The 21,367-nt window shown below is 35.6% G+C and overlaps 1 protein-coding gene across 4 annotated transcripts in view; it reads left to right on the top strand.

The window, feature by feature from the left end:
• Nucleotides 1-21,367, top strand: part of PRKD1 (protein kinase D1) — a 461,286-nt gene that overhangs the window by 400,260 nt on the left and 39,659 nt on the right. For all 4 annotated transcript variants that reach the window (XM_023731503.1, XM_004376539.1, XM_023731504.1 and 1 more), the window contains 3 exons: nucleotides 239-291; nucleotides 2,405-2,477; nucleotides 4,844-4,950. In XM_023731503.1, coding sequence (XP_023587271.1) covers nucleotides 239-291; nucleotides 2,405-2,477; nucleotides 4,844-4,950 — 233 coding nt within the window. The remainder of the gene's footprint in view (nucleotides 1-238; nucleotides 292-2,404; nucleotides 2,478-4,843; nucleotides 4,951-21,367) is intronic.

The raw sequence follows: 21,367 nt of genomic DNA on the forward strand, positions 1-21,367 counted from the left end.
ATATTTTTCAAAACCAAGTGCATAGTCCATCTTTAATTTTAAGAGGAAAGAAACATTCTAATAGGTATTTTCCCAGAAAAACCTAATTGCTATGAAATTTATTTAAAAACAACCCTGTAGCATGATCGGTAGGCATATGTTTACTTATCTTGCTGTTACCTCTCTTACTAATTCTGTGTGTGTGTGTGTGTGTGTGTGTGTGTGTGTGTGTGTGTGTGTGTTTGACATATACTTCCAGGAGATATTTCTGTGAGTATTTCGGTATCAAATTGCCAGATTCAAGAAAATGTGGTGAGTATGTATCTACTAATATAAAATAGGGAACATTACTCTTTAGGAAATAAGAGCATCATAAAATAGAATTTTATTTACATGACATTATAATTTTTCAGTATTTTCCAGAAAATAAAATAGGATCCCTTGGGATAGTTTTCTTCCAAAGTATTTTAGAAACGTTACATGATATGGATTCTTTTAGTGATTTTGCTATAATCTGTTCTGTAATGTCAAGCCAAATATCTCTTACTCATCTCAGCTAAGGAATTATAATGTAGTGCCTGATTTTTCACACATTTGCCCAGCTTAGAGTATTGGGATTTTACTTGAAGTTATACAGTACCAAATAAAATAAAATGAATCATTGATTGGCACAAGTGGCTCAAACGTAGTTGTTTTCATTAGTTAGTTGTTACCTAGGAGTGCTGACATAGGACAAGGAGTTTCAGATACTCTTACAATCACTTAAACATATCAAGGCAACTCCAAGATAACTGAGTAAATCAGATTTTATTGGCCCCAATTCTAGCCCCTAGTCACCTATGCCATATAAGTGTATCCTTTGAACTCAGACATATTATGAAACGTTTGCATTCCGTCATGTGTTCATTTGTTACACTTTGTCACTATAGCACATAGCCATAAAGTATTCAGGTCTTTCCCCCAACTCCTTTTGACCCAGACTTTTCATTCTATGTTGCTTGCAACACTTATGACCAAAAGAAAGCAGTTTACAACCTTCTTTAACACTGAGTTTATTTTTTCAAGCATAAACTCCATGAAACTACTCATTACAAGAACAGTTTTACAGCCTTTGCTAGATGAGCATAAAGAAACATAAAATCAAAATTGAGTTAGAGAGACTTAGGTAAATTTCATAGAGAATATTACGTAAGTTTTTGTGCTCTCAGTTCCCAGATAAATTTCTAAACAACTACAGATTCTTGTTGTTCTTGCTTAGCTTAAAAGAGATTTGGGGAAATAGAGGTTACTGTGTGTAGGCTTCTTGGGAAATTCCTGATAGCTGTGGGGTCATTCCCCCTTGTTCGATGTCCACTAATGTCCACTGAAAATTCTGGTTCAGCCTTTAGTTATTGGAGAAAGCCCAAAAAGGAGTTTTGTTATAGAGGGAGTAACTTGAACTCAGAATATTGAAGAACTATGCAATCCATTGTCTTGTCTCCAGACAACACTGAACTCATCCAATGAATAGTCTGAAAGAATTACAGAATGGGGACAACTTGCAATTGTCTTTTTAGGAAGGAGGCCAAAGGCAGAGGATAGGAGTGGATAGGATATGCAGAGGGTAGGGTTGTATGTAAAATGACTATTTTTGCAAGGTCACAGATGGTGTAAGTCTGGAAGAGAGGCAGCAAATAGGATAGAATGTAATTGGAACACTGAAGTCAAAATGTAATGTGTTTCCATGAGCTTGGTCATCAAAAGGACTGCAAATCATAGATTAAAACATACTGCTTTATTCAGCAGTTATTATTTCAAAGAGAAAAGAGTAACATTTGGGACTTGTTACCTCAAGAAGTGGAAAAAATGGAAGAGTTTAGCTACTTTACAGATGAGAATTTCATAATTGATTGTCATCCTTTTGTGGTGTCACCGGCTCACTCACGGTGATTCAGCCTCCTCTTCCTTTAGGTTCATATGGGTGTGGGTGACTGATGAAGGGAAGCAGGCTAACCATTCTCCCCATGAAGGTGAAAGGGGCTGGAATCAGGACCAACATAGACATGTAATAAGGAACCATGATTGTTTAACCTGAAATCTAAATAGCCATCCAAATAAGAAAACCCCTCTTTGAGTATGTATAGTAAATGTCATATAGTTTTAAGTCTTACTTATCTCCATTCAAATACATTTGATGGCACATTAGAAAACCTCTGTCACATAAGATCATAAGAGATTTCAAGGCATTACAATATTAGATTAATGAAGAGTATGCTCTGGATATTGTAGTCATATTAACACATTTCATCTAGCATTTACAATTGAGTTATTTCTGTTGTTTAAAAATAATTAATACTATTATCAATATATTAAAAAAATTATAATCTATGAGGACTAATATTTTATTCCACCTAATGTTTGTTTTTTATTGGACTTCTACCTATAGGACATCAGCACAGTATATCAGATCTTTCCAGATGAAGTGCTAGGTTCTGGGCAATTTGGAATTGTTTATGGAGGTAGGTCAATTCACTAAAGTTTTTTACATAATTTATATTTTTAGCTTCTTGTGTTTAGAAAAGTAACATCTCTGGGAAAAACATAAAGGACGAAACCTATGTGTTTGTATGTTTGTGTCTCCCTGTGTGTTATATCTACCTTCTTTTAAGTTTCTCTTATAATAGTTACTATTTAGAAAACTGCATATTTCTGCTTTGAAAGAGAAAGTTTTCTGCTCATGAAAAACTTCTTTGGCTTAGATATTGACAATCTCTACACACAGTCCTGAAGCAATTTGATTTATTTAGACAAAATGTTGAGGAAACAAGGAAGTTGTAATCAACAGACAAATCAGTTCCATTTTCTTTTAGCATATTTGGTCAGAATCCTATAGAAGCCCATTCATGTGACAAGGAAAATATATCCTTTAATTGTTTAATAGTTTAAATAAAGTATTCACTTCATCAAGACTTGAATTTTTTTATATTTTTGAAGTTAAATACTGAATTTTTACATTTTTTTCTTATTGCCAAGCCCTTTGATGAATTTATTATTTTGACTTGTTGTTTTAAATTCTATCCAGATCAATCATATTTTTCAAGTCTTTAAAAAACATTTAAGATTAATGTTTTACTTGTAAAATATTGTCATAACTTCCAGTTCCTTAGATCAGGAACAAATTTTTTTTTGTGTGAGGTCAGGGTGCCCTGAAATAATCACAGTGTCCCACCCAAGTTTATTTCTCATCATATGATATTGTGCTTTTTATTTAAAAGTTAATTAACTTCTGTTCTATTTTGCAAAATAATTTTGATTCTTATAAAACTCAAGTGATATTTTTTATTCTACTTTTGTTGGAAACAGCACACGTAAGAAAAAAGTCTGATTTTTTTTAAAGCAACTTCTAGAGGCTGATGTGGCCTTGGGACAATGTAGAATCATTCTAGCACCCCATACATTTATAAATTTTAGAAGCGAATTTTTTTATAATCATAATTAATGATCATTATCTTTGATGGAAAACTTATGAGTGAACTATTTGCTAGTGCCATAACAGTGTAGTAGGGGAGACCAGGTACTAGACAGATCATTGCTCTGTAAGTGTAATAATTGCAAGCAAAAAAAATAATGATAGATAGAGCATGGTAAATATACATAACTGCACATAGTTTGGGAGTGAGGTTGGGTAATGGTGAGGAATGAGGTTAGAGAGACTTGCAGGTATCAGGTAATTTGGAACATCAAATTTTGGAGAACCAGGCATGGGGGAGGCCTCCACAAAGAAGACTAAAAAACTATGACTAGACACATACGGGATGAAGCAGATGAGAACTGAGTCTCAGAATAGCAGAGACCAACGTAGATGTGACTTTGATGACAGCAGTTACAATAAAATGGTTGAATTGGAATAAAGATTATAGTGTCGAAGAGTTAAGAGTGATGTTGAATACGTAGAGTAAGTAAAAACATTTGATAATGAAGGAAAGCAGTTGGGAAGGAGTCAGAAGGAATAGTTGCGGTGAAGGTGTAGGGTGAAGGAACACAAGATTTATAACAACAAATGTTGAAATAATGAAATTTCAAGTTAATTTCTATATAACAAAAAATGTAAGTAAGTCTCTGCATTTTTCATTTTCAGATTCAATTAATGTTACTAGATTCTGCATTTACTACAGTGTAATATTGTAGAAGTTAAGAGCCTAGTGTACCCCATAGATCCCTATGGGTTTGTTGTGAGAATTAAATGGTCTAGTGTATACAAAGGGTCTATCATGTGATGATGATGATGATGGTGACAACAGTGATGATGAATAACATTTTTTGAGTGTGGCATTTTGTTATGTACTTTACATGTTTATTTCATTTAATCCTCACAACAACCATCCCTACTGTTGAAGATGAGGAATCTAAAACTCAGGAAGATGAAATGATTTGCTCATGTTCACAAAGCTAGTAAGTGACAGAACCAATGCTTTCATTGTTTCCACTATAGTACACTTAAACTAGTTTATCTGAACTTTAAAATTATACTTCTTAAGGAGAGCACTTTTGTTGGTGGTAGGCATATTTTCTATATAAGGCAGCTTAATATCCTGTTTCTAAAACGTATTTGTGAGAAAATATCAGGCTGTTGACACACATAACTTTCAATCCTCCAATTCTTTTGTGTTCTAAATTGTGGCTAATTTAAACCACATATTTGACATAGAATAATAGAGCTAAGAAATGAAATCTTTATCAATATGAGTCAATGCTCTTTAAGAATGTTAATTTATTCAGTGAAACATCTTTATAATTCCTATAGGTGCCCTTGTCAATTTTGTTTCTCTTTAATAAAGATGATGTTTAATAACGTTGTATTAATGTCTCCTTTTTTAATTTAAAGGCAAGCATCGTAAAACAGGAAGAGATGTAGCTATTAAAATCATTGACAAATTAAGATTTCCAACAAAACAAGAAAGCCAGCTTCGTAATGAGGTTGCAATTCTACAGGTACTTCTTTGGTTCTTATTTGGGGCTATAAAATCATCATCTTAACTTCTGTAAAAGAAAAAATATTTATCCAGAAATCGTTGTCATATTCATATTCAGGAATACTTTAAATAACTGTAAAGGGGAATCAAACATCAGACTGTTGCCTGGGTAGTATCCTTCCTGGGTCTAGGCAGCAGTTGTTCTTTATTCTGTCTTTAATAGTAGGTCTTGACATATTATTAATACTCATTAAATCAATAATGTTTTAAGCCTTTGTCCACAGTGAACATGGTGAGATCATTTTGTTTTACATTATAAGTGACCTTGCCTTGATAAGCATTCCTTCTTTATGCTGAGATAAGTGTATGAATGGGCTATATAACTGTCAGCATACCAGGTAAATGTGTAAGGTAAGTCTGAGAAGCAGATCATTTTGGTTTTATTAATGTCCTCTTTGTATCTCACTGTAAGCCTTTCTTTTAATATTGATCACGACACTTACCTCCTCCAATTAGTGTAATGTTCCCTTTTTACTAACAGATTTTGTTAGTAAAGGGTGTTATATATATAATATGTCAACTTCAAAGCTTTTTCTGCAAACCAAAGGAAATTGAGCTATTGTTTTATAAATATGGTCAACAAGCTATCCAGTCTCAAAAAGTTAGACATGGATAAATGCCCATTTTTATATAACCACCGTAATTCTCTTCTTGTCATGCAAGCTGATCATAAAGTTCTAATTCATAGTTTTATTGAACAAGGTTCATTGAAACATTGCTAGTGAAACAAAACAGATTGCATTTCTATATTTATTCTTTCATTCAGCTTCCATTTATTGAGTTTCCAACTTCCATGGAACAAATCAGAAAAGATACAATTTCTGTTCTGCAGGAGTTTATGTGTACAAATAGACAAAAATAAATAAATGTGTACAGATGGCCTACTGTACATGAAAAAATAATGTTAAACTTTCCTGGGACTCAGAATTTCTAAAGATGATGTTTTTGTGCTTTTTGACCACTAGGGTAAGGTTGAGGAGTATCACAGTGTTCTCTGCTTTCATGGTGAAGAGAACTTCAGATCTTAAGATACTAATTCATGGCTTAATGTTTGCTAATCAGTTACCAAAAAAAAAAGATGCAGTTATTCTTAACTTGGCAACATTGACATCTGAAAACTTAAGTCACTGACATATCCCACACGTAGTCTTCTGCTCTTCCTGTCTCCACCTCAGGTGGTTTTCTGGAAGCATATTCTTTTGCAGCATGCTAACCTCCAGAGAAAGGAGCCCTGATAGCTCAGTGGTTATGCACTCAGCTGCTAACCGAAAGCCCAGAAGTTTGAACCTATCAGCCGCTCCACAGGAGAAGAAGCCTGGTGATCTGCTTCCATAGAGATTTACAGCCTTGGAAATCCTATGGGGCAGTTCTACTCTGTCCTGTAGGGTCACTATGAGTCAGAATCGACTCTACTGCAGTGGGTTTTGGTTAACCTCCAGAGTGAGCATATGTACCAGAGACCTTCATCCTTCTTTATAGGAGATGAGAAGGGACAGTGTCATGGTTAACATGGCTACACCTATCTGTAAAAGACTGACTAGATGTTGAGAGTCTAATTTTATGTGTCTGTGACTTTTAGTTGGCCCTCCTGAGCCTGTCAACACTTATCAGCTGCTGTTTCTGTAGTGAGGTAGAAAAATAAAATACACCATCGCATAAACTGCCTCCTGTCTCCTCATCTAAAATATTAGATGCAACCAACAGCTCTATCTAGACTTAGAAATATACAGACATTTAGCAAAAATTTTATTATAATGTGGTTTTCTTCAAAAGAATTTGCTTAGATTGAAAGTCAAATTCTACCCATCAAGCATATGAAAAAGTTAAACCCCTCTCATATTATAGTCTGGAAGCTCAGAAATCCTCATCACCTACCTTACCACCCAACCCTACTGTCCCCAACCATTCTTTGCTTCATTCATTAAACTAATATTTATTGAGTGTGTATCATGAGCCAAGTACTGTTCTAGGTTCAGGCAACAAAGACACACAGGTCCTTGCTGTCATGAGTCTTTCACTCAGCCATACTTTTAGGTGAATGTTTGCAACACATTCCATGTGTTGACTTTTTAATCACGTTAAGTGAAATTGTCAGTCACATTAAGTCTTTTTTAGGCTTGACAATTATATGCAGTTACCAAATTCAGGAACTCACATTTTATCATAAAACTGCCAATTATTTCAAATATGTTCATCAAAAAATAGGGAATTCATCCTGTCCCCCAGATGAAAACAAATAAGCCAAGAACATATCTGATCCCTTTTTTATCGTTGTCAGATATATATCGTTGTCTGATATATTAGCCCGTCAGGAAAGATTAAACTCAGTATCCAGAGACAGTAAAGCTCATGTTTATCTCCTTCATATCTTTGCTCAGATATCACCATCTATATGAGTACTAGTACTGCTCTGGCACCTTATTTAAAACAGAAGCCTACCCAAACCCTCTCTTCCATCTCTACCCCTATACTGTATTTTTTAGGCAAATAACGCGAGCCTTCCTTCTATGTTTGTTTGCCAGCTGATCTCTCCCCCAAGGAGATATTTTCGTAAGTGCTGCTATGCTGATTTTTTTATCCATGTTGCTTTGAAAAAAAAAATCAGCATAAGGTGCATACAAAGATACCTCAAGTTTGGGAGGAAGCAGTTGGCTAACAAACGTAGAAGGCAAGCATTATTTGCATAAAAATATGGTATTCATGGTTCCCCTTACCCTGATCTATGTTTTTTTTTTTTTTTCCTATAGCCCTTATTAGTTTCTAAGCAATGATATAATTTTATTTATTTTATTTTTTGTATGTTCCTCGCCGTCACCGCCTGGCCCTGCCGCTAGAATATTAGGATCAGGAGGATAAATAGCATTGTTTCATTTACAATGTATCCCATCACCTGAAACTGTTCCTGGCACACATTACCAAAAAACCAAGCCCGTTGCTGTCGAGTTGATTCTGACTCATAACGACCCTATAGGACAGAGCAGAACTGCCGCATAGTTCCCAAGGCTGTAATCTTTATGGAAGCGAAGTGCCATATCTTTCCTTCATGGAGCAGCTGGTTGATTCAAACTTCAGGCCTTTTAGTTAGCAGCCAAGCACTTAACCACTGCACTGCTAGGGCTTCTTTGGTACACATTAGGTGCACGGTAAATATTTGTTGGCTAAATTAATTAAGATTGTACAGAAACACCATCCTATCATGTAGCATAACTCACATAGTTTTCGATCAAGTTGCAAAAGGTTTGACTGCATTTGCTGTTAATGGTGAATTGGTTGGTTAGTTATGAAGGGGTGTATGTGGTTTTCTCTGTGGAAACTCTCATTGCCTCATATATTTCTTATTAAAAGAACGAACTCAGCTTTTCAGAGCTGAAAAGGCCAAGTGGTAGTGGAAAGAGGGCCGAGAGAACATTTGTGACTCACTAACTCTGATTTGTACATAGTAAGTACCATGATTAAAAGTTAGTTGAATAGTGGAGGAGATTTTTGTTTACATATCTTGAGGAACAGAATCCTGTCACTCTGGATATAAAAGTGATACCCAGCAACATTTAGAATCCTCTGTCTTGTGGTCCCCTGGCTTATGGAAGCTGGTGCCCTAGTTTATGGTTGTACCTGGAGTTCAACATGTTCTGTCCAAATCCCCTCCTTCTAATTCTCCAGAATGGAGCCATGTGGGTTGAAGTGGCTGATTAGAGAAAATCCTCCTCACGCTGCCCTGGTAGGTAGGTCCTTCTGGTCAAATTGTTATTTGTTTCTATTTGAGTGAAAGAACACTGTAGGTGATAGAAGACTTCAAACGTCTGTAAATATGGAATGTGAGAAAAAGTAGAATTCTCCTTTTATTTTCTATTTCATCTTCTCAGTGAGTGTGATTCTTATGGTATAGTTATCCCTTATGTATATCACTTAGAACAGCTCTGTTTTTAACATCTGTCAATACTTCTTTGTCATTATGGTTTAGAAGGATGATAATTAATATAGATATTAAACTTATTTCATGAAATTCCTGAGGAATCCTATTTATGTTATTTGAAAGTTTGTATCTTGATAAAAAGCATGGTAGATTTGAAATTAAATGTTGTTTTCTTCTATTTGTGTCAACAAAACAAGAATGTAAGGATAGTTGCCTTATGATTATTAGGGATATTACAAAAAGTTACCTTCATAAGAAAATGTAACTGTAACTTAGAAAACTTAGAAGCTTGACATCTAAAGTAAATAATATTAGTATTATTTGTTAAATATTATGTCAACGCCAATTTGTTCAGTTAAAATAATTTATTTTCTAACTTAACTCCAAAAGCATAATGCATAAGATAAGGATAATGCTATGAATATAATTCTAATTGATATATTATTATATTGTTTCTACTTCTTTGACTGGCAACTTTTATTTATAGAAGGAACAATATTGAAGCTCTTTATGACACAACATATGAAAGCATTTTGCAATTATGAAAGAACTGGGTATAGTGATAAAAGGAAAATACAATGCATGTGAATTTTATAGACCATATATTAAGTGTATTCTCTTGCATTTATCTCTTAAAATTAGCCCAACCATTCTGGTTTCTCTATTGTGAGGCACTTTTCTTCTCATTCAAGTCTCTCTATACTTAAAAACAACAACAAAAATGTGGTTCTCATTTGTGTTGCTGCTCTCATAGTTGCAGTCCAGTCCCTCCCTTTCGCACTGCCACATGCTCAAGTTTGTGCTCTATTTCCCCTCCATTTCTTGGTCTTACATTCCCTTCTCTCTCCTCTTGGCTTCCATACCCATTTCCCACACTTCCATCTTTCTTAAAGAAAACGCATACTGCCCTTTGTGTCATCCCTTGTTTTCTACCTCTGTCCATCTGGCACCCTCTGGCTATATTTTAGTCCTGTCCTTCCTTCTTGACTAATCTCAGTCTTTCAACAGCATTGATGATTTGCTCCTTTTTTAATCCCTCCCCTCACTTCACCCCTGCATTTACCAGATCCTGCTTCTTCCTTGTTAGCTCCTCTGTCTTCCTAAACTTCTTCCTCTTCCTTTCATCTGAATCATTTACACAAGTTTGGAACTCATTCCCAGAATGAGGTCATCCATTTTAAAACAGTCACCTGTCATCTCTTCACCAGTCATTCTGTAATTGAGCTCTTGAGCTCTGACCTCTCACAGGCACTGCAGTCTCATATTTCTGTCCTTAGGATGCCTCCACTTTTACTGTGCCGCTTGTACCCCAAATCAGCAAGCTGAAAACCAAGTGCTTCATCCTAATGTCTTTCCCCATAAAATCCTCTCTTCCTGGTTTTGTCTATTTTGCTACCATTTTTTCCAGTTTCTAAGGCAAGGACTTAGTGAAAATATTAAGTCAGTCGGCAGTGCCTGTTGAATACTTGCTTCCTTTCTTCAGTGAAATTTACTGGGCCTCTGGAGCATAGAAAAATGAAACCCTTCAAAATGTGTATAAATCTTATTGGTCAGTCAGATACAACTAGGCGCAAGACAGAATAGCTGTGGGAGCATGATGCAAGAAGTCGGTGACTGCAGTTGAGGCCAGGTGGTTGGAATCAAGGAGGGCTTCAAAGAGAAAGAAGGCACTGGTGAAAACTTGAATGATTCATAGGCTTTTGATAACCAAATAAATGGTGGAAAAGGCCATCTAGACTGAGGGATCTCTCCAGCAAAATAAATATTCTTAAAAAAGAGTGGGAAAGCTTAGGTCAGTTTAGGAGAGAGATCTTCAGCCATTTTTCTCATATATTCTCAAAAAGAAGTTTGAAAAGCTTTGATACCTATTTATGTGTTTTTAAGTGGGCATTTAGAGTCATTTTATCAAAAGTGGAGGTTTTAAAAGATGTAGGAATATAATTTTCTAATATAGTGAAAATATTTATATTTGAAAATAAAACTGTTAGATAACTTAAATAACTAAATGACTCTTTTAAATAAAACCCTTAGATAACTCTTCTGTCCATTAGAATCGGAATATCATAGACGTTTGATACCCCCAGTGAACCAATTTAAAAAATGCATGAATAGTCTCTTCTTTAACAATAGCATATTTTACAACATTCCTGTTTTCCTTGAGCTATATTTCAATTCCACTTTCCCCACAGAATTGTATCCTAATAAATGTGTTTCTATACAGGAAAATCTTTTATTGGTTCCCCTATCATACTTCTTTACAATAAATATAGGTATATAATTTGAATTTCTTAACTATAAGACTCTAAATGTTAAAAAAAATCCTGGGTTATCATTATAATTATAGGATAATAAAGTAGATAAAGTAAAATCGTTATCTAGAAAGATAAATATTCTGTAAATCTTGATAAATACTTGTTAAACATAAAAAATAAAATGTTACCAGAAATACATTATTTAACAAGACAGTTTTTTTTTTTAATTAATGAATTGGTGGCTGAATATTACTTATTGCTTGAACGAGACAGGGTTCAGCAATAACATATTTCTTTTTTAATTTTTTTAATACAGGAGCTGAGAAAATTTAATCACTTACAGAGTTGTAAGCCTAAAATGAAAGAAAAAAAAAAAAGACAGTGAATTATCTTCAGAAATTCATGATAATCTTCTATCAATTTACAGCTCCATTAGGTCCTCCTTTAATTTTGTTGGAAGCAGATAGAAGGGACACTGTGGTGGGAGGACTGATGACAGGCAGTATTCAGAGATCCAGACAACATGGCAAAAATGTTTGTGAGATCCCGGTGGGGAGGCCTAAGTGGTATGGCCCCTGAAGCATACTAGTAAGAAAAAAAGCATACTGGCAGAACCCAGATCTTAAAAGGATTTGAATCTACAGTTAGATTCAAAGCAATGTATACCACAGTATTTAAAGAGCATGGGTTCTGGAGTTAGCCTGCTTGGATTTAAATCTCTGACTTGTTTTGCAGGAGTTATGTGAACTTAGACAAGCTACTTAGGCTCTTTGAGTCTCTGTTTCCTCATCTTAAAAACCTCATAGAGATGTTATGAGAATCAAATCTGACAATTTTGTAAGCTCTTAGTGGTACCTGACATATAGTAATGGTTGCATACTTATTAGATATTATTAGTATTATTATCACCGGGTTGTAAGTCTGGCTCCTAGGAACAAGTTTAGAAAACCAGATAACTTGATGTTGAGTTCCTTACATCAAGAAACTAGAGAAACATCATTTTTTCATAACAAGAACACAGTTTACTCAAACTTGTGAAGTGAGTAGCATCTGGGGTCTTAAGAGCTTGCAAGCAGCCTTCTAAGACACAACTACGGGTCTCAAACTCACAAGGAGCAAAAGAGTAACAAGGTAACCAAAAGCATGAAGAAGAAACAGGTCTACAAGAGCCACTACCTCACCTACCTTGAGACCAGAAGAACTAGATGGTGCATGGCTACCACCACTGACCGTTCTGCCCAGGGCCACAATAGTTGATCCTGGATAGAATGGGAGAAAAATATGAAGCAGAATTCAAATTCTTATTAAAACAAAAAACAGACAAACTGGAACAGTAGAGAACAGAGGACCCCCGAGACTATCTCCCTAAGACGCTCTTTGAACCTAGAACCGAGCCTATCCCCTGAGATCACCTTTCAGCAAAATACCAGAGTGGCACACAAAATAAAGGATATTACCCATAAGATGAGTGCCCTACTTAAAAACCATCCGTATGAGACCAAAGGGCAATAATTTCTCAAAAGCAAAGACGAGAAGATAAAGGGGCAAGAAAACTAGAGTACTGGAAAGGCAACAGACAACACAAAGAGAATGTTGACACATTGTGAATAAATGTAACTAATGTCACTGAACAATTTATCAGGAAATTGTAAAATAGAAACCTAACTTTTTGTGTAAACTCTCACTAAAAACTCAAAAAGTATCATTAAAAAAATAAAAAGACAGCATAAGCGTCAACCTAAGGCTTTGAAATACTAGCTGGGTTTAGTTCTCAAGGCAGGTGTTAATGCACAAATGCCCCCTTCCTTCTCCCCTGCTTTCCTACCCTCTTTGTTCACTTCCTTCCTCAAGGACTTTCCCTCAAGGTTATAGTTTTCCTTCAGGGCCATTAATCAGATGTCTGTTGATTTTCACTATGTGCTGGACAATGTGTGAAGTCAAAGAGTAAGAGTTAATCTTTGCCCTGGAAGCTTAAACTCTAGTTCCAGAGACAAGACATGCATATGAAAAGTTAAGTATTTATTAATGCAAGAGTATCATAGGGAAGTTAGTTTCCAGATGAGTTAACATTAAAGAGAACACTTAAGCCAGTGAGATCAGGGAAGGCTGTATCACCTCCCTTAGAAGTGGTTGTGATTTTTTTACTCATACTAAATTTCACAAATAGTAGACTTGGTGTGAACATCTAATTGAATGTTTATTAAGTTCTCCTTAAGAAGGTTTCAGTTTTGTCAGGGGGTATCAGATATATTAAAAGGCGAAATGGAATTCTTATTATAAGGGCTACAGAATGCAATTCCAGTTGGTTAGTTGGTAAGAGTTAGGGGAGAGATGGAAAAAAAAAAATCATTCTAGTAGGAGGTGGTGCAGGGGTTAAGAGCTATGGCTGCTAACCCAAAGGTCGGCAGTTCGAATATACCAGCTGCTCCTTGGAAACCCTACGGGGCAGTTATCCTCTGTCTTATAGGGTTGCTGTGAGTCAGAATCAACTCAACAGCAATGGGTTTGGTTTGATTTAGTAGGAGATTATCAACTGAGCTTGATCTTGAGTAAATATTTGTTGGCTGAATGAAAGATGAGTTAAGAGTTCATTGAAAAGAAAGGTAATCCCAAAAGCAAGAACAAACATGGGCTAATTAAATTAATGTAAACATTTGATTCTTATGCTGAATTTGCTGCGTCATTATTTCTGAACTTTTTTTGTACTCTCTAATCCCTGGCAAATAACATTTGATTATGGCTTAGAGGTTGTTGTTGTTGTTAGTTGCTATTAAATCAGCCCCAACCCATGGCAACCTAAAAAAGATGGGGGGAGTAGGTGGAGAGGAGGTAATCATGATAGAAAACCAGAGAATAATGTTGCTAAGTGTGAGTGGGAAAATGAATTTTGCAAACTGGTAATTTTATTTTTTAATCATGAATAAATCAATTCTTACTCTAGAGAAAAATATGCAAATTTGAGCACTTTCTCTTTTAGTGTGTATTGATGGGTTGATACATAATTCTGTTGTTCTATCTAATATGTTTATTGTATTTTTTTTTCAGTTATTTCTTTGTATTTTTCCACTTGAAGAACTTCTATGAAATTTTGTCTTTAGGCAAGACATGTTTTGCAGCTCTAAAGTAATCTTATTGTGTTCTACTTAGACTATGTGTATTTATGTCTAAAATAAAGAGAAAAATGAGGATCTTTTATAAGAAAAGGAAAATGAACTTAGAAGATTTTCCAAATAGATATTGTGTTAGATTAGAAATTAGTCATAGTGAAAACTTAGTGTCAAAAGGCAGAACTCTTCCATTGTTGAGTAAATTTCTTTCAACCGCAATTTCCTTAATTGTGTATTGGAAATTGTACTGCCTTGGCAGGTTTGCTTCACAGAAATGGGGTACTAAATTAAATGAAGTATAAAGTGTTTTGGAAATCAATGTCTCCCAGCATATTTATGGAAGAACACAAGTCTTTTAAGTTTGTTCATGGAAAGGGAAAAAACAAAGGTTCCCTCATTAAGGCAGTTTGGGAAATGTTGTGGACTATATCCAGGTCATCCATGTCTTGAAAGTGAATATAGCCTTTCACTTATTAAAGATTCTGAGACGTTCCATGATTCAGAACCTGTTTAATTTTGAGCACATGCCAGTTAGACAAAATATATTTGGCCACAGAATTCATATACAAATGTAAGATATTACCATCTGACCTTTTTGCACATAATGTTCTGTCTTCTGACCTTGTCCAGTAGACCCTATAAAGGGTCTACTCACTCTGGTTTCCATTATCTGGTATATGATGCATCAGAAGGATTGTGTCTACACAGGTAACTTAACATTTTATAATAGAATGTTATGCTTTCTAGAGTTCTGACATCTATATATAGAAGCTGGTCTACAGTAATAAGATTTGCTACAAATAACACTTTAAGTCTAAGGCCAAGATTAGATTGAATTTATGTGCTATGTTTCCAACCAGGTAGATTAACAGGAAATAAAAGTGTTTTCCAGATGAGTCTTCATTTCTATTCATTTGATATAGGGGAAAAAAAAAACAGATATTTGATCCTTTATTCGACTTTTATTATGCATTAAAACATCTTGATCTACAAATTCCAAATTCTTTAATTGTACAAGCCATACTTTTTATCTTGCCTTTCCTCAGATCACGAATCCAGTAATATTATGCGGGGGGGGGCGGGGGTGGAGATCATATTTTATGAATGGGATGTTGGTTGTTATTGATGTGTGCCATCGAAACAATTCCAGCTCATAGTGACACTATAAGACAAAGTAGAACTGCCCTATAGGGTTTCCTAGACTGTAATCATTCTAGGAGCAGATCCCCATGTCTTTTTATCCTGTGGAACGGCTGGTGGTTTCCAACCTCTGACCTCTGACCTTTCAGTTAGCAGCCAAGGGCTTAACCATTGTGCCACGTTGGCCAGTCATTAATTTTCTGTCTTTGCAGCCTTTGTTGCTGTTCTCAAATATTACATCCTTTTGTTTAAATTCAACTTGAAATTGTGGTCTCAATTGGGCGATGGAGATGGGTACCGGGATACATTCACGATCTTTACTGCATGAAAGTCATTACTAAGTTCTCTTGATAGAAATAACCTCTCCCTGCCCCCTCCCAAATTATAGTATTAAATTGAGCCATATACAAACACTGACGCCAGTGAAGCCTCAGTGTATGAAACTCAGACAATGAGCTTAGAATTTACAGATTTTGTCTTTAAAATTTCCCACGCATGCCTCTGAGCTGAACAGGAATTCCTGGTGATGGGTAGAAAATATGACATATCTTTATACTGTTTCTACCTGGTGTGAAAAATCCAGACAGGCTGGAAGCAGCATGAGAGATGATGTTTTCTGCATCCTCCTCTCCCCCTCTTCATTTAGCTACTTCTTTTATAGAGAAAGGAAGGGGCCGATCATGTTTATCATGTGTCTGCAGCAGCCCTGGAATCTAAAGCTAGGTTGAAACATTCCCAGAATTGATGAAGTGAAAAATGACTGAGAGGTGTATGGATAGGCTGATGGATATGGATACAGAAGCATCAGGCCTCAAGTGACTTTTTGGCTGAGATATTAAATTGATCCTTCTTTTTTTTTTTCTTTCTTGGGTCAATTTTACTTAATAAGATATAGAAGAAAAGACTATGTATGGACTCAACTAATTCAAAAGTTTTAAAAAAAAGTAGTGGTAAATTGTACGTCATTAGCTAGCTGCCTAAAAGTTGACCCCTTTCATACTGTCAGAGCAGAATATATTTATTGCAATGAACATTAAGAGAGATACTTCAACATAATATTTCTTCCACAAAATTTTGAACTACATTAAGCCAAGGCCAATTTATACTTGGTAGCACGACAAAAGATAATTACTCTTCAGTTCTGGTGGTTGTTATGAGCAAACAGCTCTTACCAAGGATGAACATTTCTGAGTTCCCTAGAATCTGACGAGTTGAATTTGACCATAGACCCATTGATCTGAATGTCAGTGATAACCATCCACAGGAAGACAGATTGTGATAACTGCTCTGGCTATTGAAGTAATGTGTGCATTTATTCTTCTGTCAGTGTATGTTAGCTTTATTTTGTTCTAAGTTAACATCAGTATGCATTTCTAAGATTTTATAGATGACATTTTCCACAATATGCACCCCATTAAAAAAATAGATACTAAAATATGAGCCTATTGAAATTGTAGACTTTAAGCTGACTGAACAAGAAATGGAAACCTGTTCACAGGCAACATCTAAATGATCTCTCTTCTCACTTTAGGCCAAGAGACCTGTGATGTCCAACATGTAACCCTTGCCTGGTAGAAGCATTTCTGCCACTACTGAGGTCTAAAACCACAGCAAGGGGATAATAAACCTAAACTTGCAAGTTTGTGACAGTTCATACTTAACCTGATGTAGCCTCTGTTAGGTAAAAGGCAAAAAGAAGTTTTATTTTCTGCCGCTTATTGTAAACTTTAAATTATCAAGCTAAAGAGGGAATTTTTTTATAGGTTTTTTTTTTTTTATTGTACTTTAAGTGAAAGTTTACAGTTCAAGTTAGTTTCTCATAAAAATTTATGCACACACAGTTATGTGACCCTGCTTGCTCTCCCTATACTGTGACAGCACACTTCTCCTTTCCACCCTGAATTTCCCGTGTCCATTCAGCCAGCTCCTGTCCCTTTTTGCCTTCTCATCTCACCTCAAGACGGGAGTTGCCCATTTAGTTTCATGTATCTACTTGAGCTAAAAAGCACTCTCTTCATGAGTATCATTTTATGACTTCTAGTGCAGTCTAATCTTTGTTTGAAGTGTTGGCTTTGTAAATGGTTTCAGTTCTGGGCTAACAGTCTGGGGGCCATGTCTTCCGGGGTCCTTCCAGTCTCAGTCGGGCACCATCTAGTTCTACTGGTCTCAGGCTAATGGAGTCTCTGGTTTATGTGGCCCTTTAAGCTAAAGAGGGAAATTTGGCACAGATCTTTTTAAAATGACAGAAATTCTGTTCAATAACAATAATAACTGTGTTCCAGGCACTATTCCGAGTATTTTATATACATTATATAATTAAGTCCTAGTTACATTACAAGATAGTCACATTGTTATCAGCCTAGTTTATATATGAAGAAACTGAAGCACCTCAGAGGATTTAAATAACTCATCTGAAGTCAGGAACTGGGAAGAGGCAGAATTGGAATTCAAACTCAGGCAGTCTCCAGAGTCTGAGCTCCTGATACTATGATCCAGGCCTTGAGGCTTTCCTTGTTGTCATACCTGTTCTTGGTCTAGATCTGAAACTGAGAAGGGGAAGAGAGTTGAAAGCCTTGCACTGACTATGAATACAATTGATACAATATAGGCCTTGCCCTTAAGGGACTTCTAGCCTTGCAGGTAAGACAAACCGGTTCTCTAATAAGTAAATAAAATATGATGAGTATTATGAAAGAGGATTGCACCAAAGACTCTGAGAATACAGAGGCATCCACAGAGAGGCTGAGAGAGTTATTGAAAGCTGTCTGAAAGCTAAATATTCATACCAGGAAAAATGGTATTAACCAGGCAAGATGGTCTGCGTCAGGCTGAGGGAGTAGTATGTGTGAAAGCATAGAAAGGAGAGAAAGAATCAGGAAATCTAGTTGACCTGAGGCAGAGAGACAGAGACAGACACAGACACATCACGCACTAATTGACGCATACAACACAGCCACAGAACCAGTCAAACCAACATCTCAGTAAAAGAAGATCGCACCCTTAAGAGGCATCTGGTTGACCTACATCCTTGGAAACAGACTAAGTCCAATTCCACCACCCCACCTGGTTACTGGTATAAATGGATTCCCTAGCTGGGGCCCAAGATCTGAGGCCAGCAGGATGCATGGGCTCTTTTGGGTGGCTTGTTCTGAACATGGTTTGGTATAGCTACGGAGAAGGGTGTATATGTGGGAGTGGAAACGAAGAAGGTGGTAGAGATGGAGAAATATGGGGATGAGGGGAGGAGGAATAGGAACTGATTGTAAAAGGTCCCTTATGCCTTACCAAAGAGATGCACCTTATTTTGAAGCTGATAGTGATCCATTAATGGACTTGAAGCAGGATGATATGATCAGAATAATCTTTTGGGAAGATCACAGTGGCAGCCCTTTGAAAAACTGATTGGAAGAGAACAAGACCTAAGGCAAGGAAGTTGATTGGTAGGCTGTATAGATCTCTAGGAAAGAGGTAATATGGGTTTAAACCAAGGCAGTGGTGGTGAAGATGAAGGTGAGGGGTCAGTGTGAGAGGGATTAAGGGGATTGACTCCATTAGATTTTGAGATCAATTGGTTGTTGAAAGTGAGAGAGAAATAAAGGTTTAGAAAGATTTCTAAGTTTCTGACTTGGGTGGTTGATCATTCACCAAGAGAAGAAACACTAGAAGAATAGGTTTGGATGGAAAGATAGTGATTTCATTTTTGGACATATTTCATGTAAATAAAAATGCCTAAAAGACGGTTGAATATAAGATTTTTGAATTCAGGAGAGATAGCTGAGCTTACTGTATCTACTTCAGTATTATTTTTACCAAATAATTTTATAATCACCTGCTGTCCACAAGATGCCTTTTTAGCATCTGTCAGGGAATTGCACACTATTTTCATTTTATAAGGCATTATGGAGCCCTGGTGGCACAGTGGTTAAGAGCTCAGTTGCTAACTAAAAGGTTGGCAGTTTGAATCCACCAGCTGCTCCTTGGAAACCTTATGGTGCAGTTCTACTCTGTCCTGTAGGGTCGCTGTGAATTGGAATCAACTTGATGACAATGGGTTTGCTTTTAGATAAGGCATTATTATGATTTCTTGGACTGTTAAATGAAGTGTAAATTGTAAGGGATGGTAATTAGAAATGTGTGGAGTAGTGTACTTTTCTTTCAACTTAAAAAACTGGCAGGAATGAGAAGAAAGCCATTGCCACAGTGCCATACCTCTGAGAAAGCACCCCACCCACACAACTGTGCAATAGAATATTCTTCCTTCTGCCCCACATGCCATTTAGATTAAGAACCTGGGCTCATCATTTTTAATTTTATTTTTTCCTATGTCAATATGAGTTAAAGCACTTAGCCATTTTATAGAAGAGTTGTCAGAAGTACCAATATTAAAACTGTACTGCTGCTAATAACCAGGTAAAAAGATATGTTGAACCTAATTATTCTCTTTCTCACCTCTCATATGTTTGGGTATAATAATCCTAAAGGTAGAAGGAAGAACAGAAAAATATGACAACTTTAACTTTTCACAGTTAAATGTATGGAATAAGTTCTCAACTCCAGATTTCTAAAAAGCAATACTATTAGAATTAAAGAATTTAAGTACAAAGGAAATATTGTTTAATTTGTATCAAAATATACACATAAAGTAGAACATACACATAAACTAAAAATTAAAGTTACCATATCTTTACACAAATAACGCATACCTTCTATGTTTGTTTGCAAGCCGTGCACTCCTCTCTGCGAGGTATTTTCATAAAAGTGCATTATTTGTTAAATCTTTTTTATTATTTTTATTATTTCTTCATAGTAAAGATCCTTTTGCTTTTAGTGACTGTTTCCCATTGGTTACATAAGAATTCGCTAGGCAGCTCAGGTCAGGAAAATTTTTATGGTGATTTTCAATTGATATTTCCTTCCAGACTTTGAAACAAATAAATTATATTCACCCCATGCATATGTCATCAATCTGTTATGTGTGAATGGATACTATTCTTTCCTGTACTTGAGCAAATGTTTCATTTCCTGAAAATTAAATTACTTAAATGCAACAAGCAGATGGCCAGAGTCCTGTGCACTGATGTAGCTTGCTCTGCCATGAAATTTATTATTTGAATTCCTGAGCTAGGCCTGAGAAGTTAGCAAAAATTCTTTGTACACACTGCTATGCCATAGTTCATCTTGAAGTGTTTATGCTATTTTTAAATTAATTCAGTTATTTGGGACATTATGAGGTAAATATTGGAAGACTGTTTCATATTTTATGTAAAAAATGAAAACTGAGCACAAATCATACCAGTTTGGTTGAAGTTATCTTAGATTGGTCTTACAGTACTAAAAATGATAATGTGGACGATAAATGAGAATAGAAAAATAATAGCTTGACAGTATTACAATCTCTAGGCGAAAGAAACACTTCTCATTGGCATAGTGTAAAGACTCTGGATAAATAAAGCATGATTCTTTATATTCTGTTTTATTTTCTTTTGTCACTGTGAAGTTTAAAAACAAATTAGTTCATTGGTTCAGTACAAAAATATAGCCCTTGCATCTATGATGGCCTTGTCTCAACCATACATAATAAACTTTAAAAAATAACATTTTATACATCAAGTATTCAGAAAATCCTTTTGCTATTGGAAAGATTTTTTTTTTTTTTAATATTTTATTGTACTTCAGGTGAAGGCTTACAGAACAGATAGTTTCTCATGTAACAGTAGCACACATGCTGTTATATGACATTGGTTTACAACCCCACAAAATTTTAACCCTCTGAATTCTCAACTTTTTTTTTTTTTTGGTAAAAATACACATAGCCAAAGATACGCCATTTCAAATTTTTTTTTACACACACATTTAAGTGACATTGACTACGCTCTTCTAATTGTGCTGTCATTCTCACTTAAGATGAAGGCTTACAGGACAAAATAGTCTCCCATTTAACAGTTACTACAAATGTTGCCCTAT

Source organism: Trichechus manatus, unplaced genomic scaffold (genome assembly GCF_000243295.1).
Source record: "Trichechus manatus latirostris isolate Lorelei unplaced genomic scaffold, TriManLat1.0 scaffold00043, whole genome shotgun sequence".
Classification (NCBI taxonomy): domain Eukaryota; kingdom Metazoa; phylum Chordata; class Mammalia; order Sirenia; family Trichechidae; genus Trichechus; species Trichechus manatus.